An 8,782-nucleotide genomic window follows, 5' to 3' on the forward strand; every position below is an offset into this window, starting at 1 on the left:
TTCTCTCAACCAGAAAGTAAAATTCCTGGTCTCTCCAATTGGGGCATTTGTTGCCCTGCACTAGTATGTTTGCTGTTGTGTAAAACAACGTCACTGTAACTAGCTTTTGCGAACCGAAGTTGATTTGTACTTTGGTACTGAAAAGTTCACTTGGCAGCTTGCCACTTTTTACAAACACATCAGAACTGTCATGTACATCAAGTCGTCGGATGGGATTTGAGGCCTGATCAAGCCAGTCGACATGAAAATCCGATATCTGCCCAACACCACAGACATAACGTTTGAATAAGAGATGCCTGGCAATTGGTAAGAGGTTAAAAGGGATGTAAAATGTTAGTTGATTGGGGTCCTTCTTAATGTCCAAGGTCGGGACCCAGTCCTTAGAGGAGCAAGAATGTTGCAAAGTCATAGTGAATATGACGCAACAAAATCATAAAAACAGTGTGCTCATGACCAGGGAATAGCATATTATTCACATAGTAAAGAACCAAGTCAACGTTCACAGTTTTCTTGTTGCCAAAGTATACAACACTAGAGTCCGGTGTCACGTAGTGGTGGCAAGTGTTTGACGACTGTTGTCCTTGGTGGCAATGTTGCGTTATTTTCGGCGCGATGTATCATTGCGTGTTTGTTGATGGGTGCATTCCGTGCGATTTCCCTGTGCCAGTTGCTATAACACTGTCAGCGAATTATGCACGCTTAGATGGCGTATCTCGTGCGCTAGCTGCGGACCTGGCGTTGCAGCATTTTTAGGCAGGCCTTGGGTTCTGTTTCGTGCGTATGAGTACGACAGAACTGCGAGAGTTCACGGTTTGGATGGCAGAGAAGCTGGACAGAGTCTGGACTGTGTGGCGGTGTTGGGATTTTGTTGGCAACTACCAAGAGCCGCTGGGGTAATTGTGTGTTGGAATGTGTCTTGTTTCGTTTGTTTATTGGTTGTAATTATTGTCGTCTTCTGTGGTGTCGTTGTCTCAGTTGTCGTGTGAAATTTTGTGTGAACTAACACTAGTTGACAGATGTCAGTGGACAGAACGATTAGTGGTCAAGGTGACGTTTAAACCAAGTTCAAAACAACTCCAGCTTTTGCTTTGTTTGACTACTGTTATTTTATCAAGGGACGTTAACGTGTATTACAATCAAGAATGCCAAGCCTGGGTTGCTTTCCGTTCTTTGGAAATTGATTATAGCATTCATGGCTATTGTAAAGATTTATGTTGTTGTAAATATTGTTGCCGGGTGATTGACAGCTCGCAAGACAATATTTCCTGGGGGTAATATTATTGTACACACCTAGGGCTGGGGGCAGTGGGGGAAAGGATATGTTTCGCCGACTCTGGGACTCAGTGGTTATCGAATGTGTTGCAGCTTCTTTTCTTCTTGATGTTCTTCATCAACCCACCTGTTGCCTCGTCCTTGTCACCGGTGTTGTCACCGTGGCAGTATCCTGCAGCGCTACTGTGTCCCACTCTCAGCTTGGGATGTCCGCCGCCTTCGGAGCTTGATTTGTGCACCGTCGAGGCCGGGTGGGTTCGCCTCCACCGTGCTTCGTCTCCACCGCCGTCCGTCCTCGTTGTCGCCGGCGCTGATGGGGTGACGTAGGGGGCTATAACTACGCTCTCGCATGAACTGACGTCGAGACCCTGGTGCATCACCTTCAGGAAGCCCGCGCTGCATGAGCCGAGCTTCAAGTTACCCCGTCGACACTTACGGGGAGGACCAGCTTACCTGCTAATTGCAAGCAGTCTATCGTCGACGTGACGTCACCGTCAAGGAACACTTATCTTCGCCGACAAAGAGCTAAGTCTTCCATCTTTTCCCCTCTCTTGTTCCCGGCCCGACGGTGTCAGTCATTTTTTTTGTTGTTTACCCCACAGAGAGGAAAAACTTGTAAATATTGAGACAACGCAGGCTCGTCTCAATAACTCTTGATCTTCGGGAGGAGTCCCAAGATATGCATCAGGGAGTAGTCCCTAGACTTTCTTTGAATATTTGTTTCATGCGGTTTCCCTATTAAATGTACAGGATCAGTCCTTATTCTCTTAAATCTTCAATTGATTTTTCCTGTTTCTTGTGAATTTCATGAACGATTACTGTGGCGAAGACCCTTGAATTATTATTGATCGCAACCTATCGCAGGTTTTTTTTCCCCGTGTGTTTGATTGCTAAGGCTGCAGCCGGACGTCTGCCTTGCCTTGTTTATGCTTGTATATCGTGATCTAGCACAGGGGTGCTGAGTAACTATTCCCATTAACCCTTACTAACCGCTTAATAGTTGTGTGCGTGTGCATGTGTTATAAGTGTGCTTGAAGTTGGAAACAGAGTGAATACAAATGTGAATAATAACTTGGAAAAGGATGCAAAACGGGCTTGGTTATTTCTTTTATTAACACCAACAACACAAGTAACTTACATTTCACGCCTTGACGTGACATATTTGGTGGAGATGCAGGGTACAAAACACGGTTGACATATAAAGCTAACTTATACTTGATTTTTTTTTTTTTTTTATAAGTTCATAAGTTGTTAACCCTCTGTTTTACTTGTTCCCGTTCCTATTTGTTCACTTGTGTGGTATATAGCCTTGTCCCTTGTTGTGGGTTTTTCCGAGCTATTTCATCTTTGCGATTTGATTCACACTCGTTCTTCGTTTCGGGTTTCGGTCTTGTTTTCATGATGTCATGCACAGACGATGTCTAAGGACTCGTCTCCAAGGAAATTACGTTCTTTACCACGTGTTGATTATTCCGAACAAACAGTCACTGACGACGATAATTCTTCTTCCTCTGACGTAGTTGATACTTCGGAGTATTCGCTTTCTGATACCTCTTTTGTTGCCGCTCCTGCTCCTCCGCTGGCTGCTACTCCCTCAGGTAATCCTCCTACCACCATGGACTACCTTCAGTTAGGTAAGGAGGCCGGTCTTACCGGGCGTGATTTGTTGGATTTTGTGGTTGAGGCCGAAGAGAGGAAACGTAACTTTGAACTAGAAGCTGAGGAGAGGAAACGCCGACTCGCCATGGAAGAAGAAAGCCACTCATACGCTTTAGCCAACCCGGAACAAACGCATGCTCACCAGGTTGCTTTGGCGGCCGCCTCAGTCACGTCCAAGCAATCAGACATTGGCATTATTGCCGACAAAATTCGGTTGCCTTATTTGGACGATGGGGATGATGTAGATACGTACCTGGCCAAGTTTGAGCGTATTGCTACGCAGATGAAGTGGGAGGTCCCGACTTGGGCCCTCAGGTTGAGTGGTCACCTCAAGGGCAAAGCTGCCGAGGTTTATACGAAGCTGTCAGTTGAAATAGCTGATGACTATGACGTTTTAAAGGATGCTCTTTTGAAAGCTTTCCATTGCACGGCAAAGACGTACAGAGAGAAGTTCCGCGCTGCCAAGCGTGTTGGTTCCGAGACATACGAGCAGGTGTTGGAGCGCAGCAAGATGTATTTGGACCGTTGGCTTCATCTTGCCAAAGGCAATCGTGATTTTGACAGCCTCTATGACCTCATTCGTCTTGAGCAGTTTATCGACGGTCTGCCCGCTGATGTCAAAGCATTTGTGAAGGAGCGGTCACCCGTATCGGCTGACGCTGCTGCTGCCGCTGCCCAAGCTTATTTAGAAGCCCACGAGCCGGATTGCAAAAACCCGTTCTCTCGTCGTCAGGCCGAGTCTGTCTGTGCCGTAAGTACTTCCGGTGCCAAGAAGAAGCAGAGACAGCGTCGCCAGGCTGCCAAGTCTGAGGAGAGGGAGAGTCAGGTCAGTTCTCCTGCCTCTCAGGATAATTCTGAATCGGTGGCCACCATTAATGCGCCGCCCGGGGAAAAGAAACATTGTAATTATTGTAATCGGGATGGCCACGAGGCTGATTATTGCTTCAAGCGTGCTCGTGACGTCATAGCTCGCGAAAAGTCGTCGGTTACCGGTTCCGGGCAGTCGTCCGCGATTTTTGGATGTGTTCATGTGATCTCCGCTGAGGGGTCTGTGCCAAAGTTGCGTTCTCGGTTGTGTCCAGATTGTCAGGCTGCTACCGCAGGCGATAACTACATGGTCAAGGTAAAAATTTGTGGCATTGAGACCGAGGCTCTCAGAGACACGGGTTCCAACATATCGCTGGCTCGGCGTGATATCGTCCCTAAATCATGTTTCACAGGCAAGACCCGCGATCTTACCGGGGCGTTCGGCCCGGATAGTCGCGTCGCTCAGATTGCCCACGTGGATGTAGAGACACCTTATTACTCCGGAGTTATCGAGATCAATGTCGTAAATGATCTCAACACTTCTGTCCTCATCGGGAATCACTTCACTCTTCCCTCCGGTGTGGTTGTCGAAGTCCCGACTTACGGCCCGCGCGATTCGTGTGCCGCTGTGACTCGTGCTCAGGCTAAGAAGGACGCCCGCGGCGATCTTCCCCTCGATCCTAAATCACAAGGTCTTCAGAAGACTAGGCAAGAACTGATTGATGCCCAGGAATCTGACCCTTCTCTCAAACGGATGCGTGATTTGGCTCGCGACCAGCACCCGTGGTCCTCCCAAGGTCAAGGCCGTGTGCGGTTCATGTATCGCGCCAACGTTTTGTACCGCGAGTATTGTGGTTCTGATGGAGTGTTCCACCGCCAAGTTTGCGTTCCTCACCCGTTCCGCAGCGAGGTCTTAACTCTAGGCCATTCTTCACCGATGGCCGGCCACCTAGCTGCTAGACGCACGTTGAGCCGGATCTGGTCGGATTTTTATTGGCCGGGCATGTGTGCCGACGTTCGCCGGTTTGTCGCGTCTTGCGAGTCGTGTCAGCGCACGGTTCCCCGCGGCAGTTTGCGCAGGGTTGCTCTCGAGAAAATGCCGCTGGTGGATGTTCCTTTCAAACAGGTAGTGATTGACCTCATCGGGCCCATCCATCCTCCGTCCGGCATGTCCCTAGTGCTTCAGTTACCTCTTTATAGACTTTTCCATGTCATACACTCTGGCATAGCCATCTTCGGTGTCACCTGTCACCCGCGGTTTCCTCTGGGATGGGGGTTTGTCACGTAGTGGTGGCAAGTGTTTGACGACTGTTGTCCTTGGTGGCAATGTTGCGTTATTTTCGGCGCGATGTATCATTGCGTGTTTGTTGATGGGTGCATTCCGTGCGATTTCCCTGTGCCAGTTGCTATAACACTGTCAGCGAATTATGCACGCTTAGATGGCGTATCTCGTGCGCTAGCTGCGGACCTGGCGTTGCAGCATTTTTAGGCAGGCCTTGGGTTCTGTTTCGTGCGTATGAGTACGACAGAACTGCGAGAGTTCACGGTTTGGATGGCAGAGAAGCTGGACAGAGTCTGGACTGTGTGGCGGTGTTGGGATTTTGTTGGCAACTACCAAGAGCCGCTGGGGTAATTGTGTGTTGGAATGTGTCTTGTTTCGTTTGTTTATTGGTTGTAATTATTGTCGTCTACTGTGGTGTCGTTGTCTCAGTTGTCGTGTGAAATTTTGTGTGAACTAACACTAGTTGACAGTTGTCAGTGGACAGAACGATTAGTGGTCAAGGTGACGTTTAAACCAAGTTCAAAACAACTCCAGCTTTTGCTTTGTTTGACGACTGTTATTTTATCAAGGGACGTTAACGTGTATTACAATCAAGAATGCCAAGCCTGGGTTGCTTTCCGTTCTTTGGAAATTGATTATAGCATTCATGGCTATTGTAAAGATTTATGTTGTTGTAAATATTGTTGCCGGGTGATTGACAGCTCGCAAGACAATATTTCCTGGGGGTAATATTATTGTACACACCTAGGGCTGGGGGCAGTGGGGGAAAGGATATGTTTCGCCGACTCTGGGACTCAGTGGTTATCGAATGTGTTGCAGCTTCTTTTCTTCTTGATGTTCTTCATCAACCCACCTGTTGCCTCGTCCTTGTCACCGGTGTTGTCACCGTGGCAGTATCCTGCAGCGCTACTGTGTCCCACTCTCAGCTTGGGATGTCCGCCGCCTTCGGAGCTTGATTTGTGCACCGTCGAGGCCGGGTGGGTTCGCCTCCACCGTGCTTCGTCTCCACCGCCGTCCGTCCTCGTTGTCGCCGGCGCTGATGGGGTGACGTAGGGGGCTATAACTACGCTCTCGCATGAACTGACGTCGAGACCCTGGTGCATCACCTTCAGGAAGCCCGCGCTGCATGAGCCGAGCTTCAAGTTACCCCGTCGACACTTACGGGGAGGACCAGCTTACCTGCTAATTGCAAGCAGTCTATCGTCGACGTGACGTCACCGTCAAGGAACACTTATCTTCGCCGACAAAGAGCTAAGTCTTCCATCTTTTCCCCTCTCTTGTTCCCGGCCCGACGGTGTCAGTCATTTTTTTTGTTGTTTACCCCACAGAGAGGAAAAACTTGTAAATATTGAGACAACGCAGGCTCGTCTCAATAACTCTTGATCTTCGGGAGGAGTCCCAAGATATGCATCAGGGAGTAGTCCCTAGACTTTCTTTGAATATTTGTTTCATGCGGTTTCCCTATTAAATGTACAGGATCAGTCCTTATTCTCTTAAATCTTCAATTGATTTTTCCTGTTTCTTGTGAATTTCATGAACGATTACTGTGGCGAAGACCCTTGAATTATTATTGATCGCAACCTATCGCAGGTTTTTTTTCCCCGTGTGTTTGATTGCTAAGGCTGCAGCCGGACGTCTGCCTTGCCTTGTTTATGCTTGTATATCGTGATCTAGCACAGGGGTGCTGAGTAACTATTCCCATTAACCCTTACTAACCGCTTAATAGTTGTGTGCGTGTGCATGTGTTATAAGTGTGCTTGAAGTTGGAAACAGAGTGAATACAAATGTGAATAATAACTTGGAAAAGGATGCAAAACGGGCTTGGTTATTTCTTTTATTAACACCAACAACACAAGTAACTTACATTTCACGCCTTGACGTGACATCCGGGTTGTGCAGACGGAGAACCGGAAGACATCACTTGAAAGTATCACTATAATCAGTATAATGATTCAACACATGTAGGAAGACTCCACAGCACACAAGAGTGGCTTTAAGCTCAGCTAATCAACATACTCATTGAGCTAATCACAAACAGGGCTGGCGCCATGAAGGGATGTGTAGACGCCTCAAGGAGACGGTGACGCTAATCCCCGTAGCATGATGTCACAGGCAGCTGGCTCACATGACTGCAGTATCAAAATCAAATGCAGCAAACAAAGGAAAATATGACACAAAATGTCCTTACGTTCAAACCGAAAAGAGTCCTCAAATCACATTTTAACACAAGAGAGAATGCATCATGGGCCACAAGAAGATATAAGAATCGTCATCCTGGAACCACTTTACAACTGTCCATCCTAAGTTTTAGCCGGAGCAAAATAACACGTCTTGCTCCGTCCGAAGACACAAGAAGAGAAAGAAAATGAGAGACAGAGACAGAGAGAGATAGAAAGAGAGACAGAGAGAGTCAGTGAGATTCGCTCGCCAGAGGCTCGTGAGTCCCTTGATATTTATCCGCTGGGTCTTGACTGAAATACAAGCCATATAAAAACCCATCCGTGTTGTAACCTCTACAGAGAGAAAGTTAGAGATAATCAGAGAGAGAAAGTAAGAGAGATAGAAAGAGAGACAGAGAGAGTCAGTGAGATATATGTAGATAATTAACCGCTTCGCCGGGTACCGGCTTCCAAAACCAAAAACAAAACAAAAAAATCGGTTCAGCGCGCACAGCGCTGCGCGCTGAGAGCACGTGTTGAAATATCTCATCGATGAGGTTGTGTCCGGGGTGTAGCTGAATACGGTGTCCAAATTTGAAAAAGATTCACCGAGAACTTTGGCCGTGCATCGCGAACAGACAGACAGACAGACAGACAGACAGACAGACAGACACTAGTCGTATATATATATATAGATACAGAGGGAGAGAGAGACAGGGAGAGAAAGTGAAAGAGAGAACTTGATCTGCAGGTAGGTCGTGTAGATAAAAACTGCACAGACAGTATCCATTCTCCTTGGTGACACATCTAGCCGGTGTGTGTGTGTGTTTGTGTTTGTGTGTGTGTGTGTGTGTTTGTGTGTGTGTGTGTGTTTGTGTGTGTTTGTGTGTGTGTGTGTGTGTTTGTGTGTGTGTGTGTGTGTGTTTGTGTTTGTGTGTGTGTGTGTGTTTGTGTGTGTGTGTGTGTTTGTGTGTGTTTGTGTGTGTGTGTGTTTGTGTGTTTGTGTGTGTGTGTTTGTGTGTGTTTGTGTGTGTGTGTGTGTGTGTGTTTGTGTGTGCGTGTGTGTGTGTGTGTGTGTGTGTGTGTGTGTGTGTGTGTGTGTGTGTGTGTGTGTGTGTGTGTTTCAAAGTGAATTATTGATTTTGACGGGACTGATTGAATGGGGTGGCGATCAATAGATTCATTTCGTTAAGTACAGTTGGGGGGGGGGGGGGGGGGGGCACGGCCAGGTGAAAATCTCAAAGCGTCGGGTAGATAGTGATTTTTGTGTAGCCTTGCAAGTTCTTGTAGCATTGCAAGCATGTCACTGAACGACTTTATCATAGCCCTGGTGATCAGAGGTGTAGTTCTTGTAGCATTGCAAGCATGTCACTGAACGACTGTGTCAACGCTTTGTTCACATTAGCCGTCCGTCAAACGTGACTGTTTGAAAAAGACACCCCGTGCAGTCTTTCCCCTTGGTGAACTGGACTTCTCCCCTGGAGCAATTTTTTGATTGGTGCTTTTGTGAACAAGAAACAATTAACAAGTGGCTCTATCCCATCTCCCCCCTTTCCCCGTCGCGATATAACCTTCGTGGTTGAAAATGACGTTAAACACCAAA

At 47.5% G+C, this 8,782-nt stretch overlaps 1 protein-coding gene across 1 annotated transcript; it reads left to right on the plus strand.

Annotated features, from left to right (window-relative positions):
- Positions 1-2,887: 2,887 nt before the first annotated feature.
- LOC138955770 (uncharacterized) lies at positions 2,888-5,026 on the plus strand. The gene has a single exon (XM_070327307.1). It carries the CDS (start codon positions 2,888-2,890, stop codon positions 5,024-5,026), a length of 2,139 nt encoding a protein of 712 aa, XP_070183408.1.
- Positions 5,027-8,782: the final 3,756 nt, after the last annotated feature.

Source organism: Littorina saxatilis, unplaced genomic scaffold (genome assembly GCF_037325665.1).
Source record: "Littorina saxatilis isolate snail1 unplaced genomic scaffold, US_GU_Lsax_2.0 scaffold_1163, whole genome shotgun sequence".
Taxonomy (NCBI): domain Eukaryota; kingdom Metazoa; phylum Mollusca; class Gastropoda; order Littorinimorpha; family Littorinidae; genus Littorina; species Littorina saxatilis.

Excerpts from the sequence above, each read along its gene's own strand:
- LOC138955770 (XM_070327307.1), top strand. The coding sequence starts at position 2,888 with ATGGACTACCTTCAGTTAGGTAAGGAGGCCGGTCTTACCGGGCGTGAT.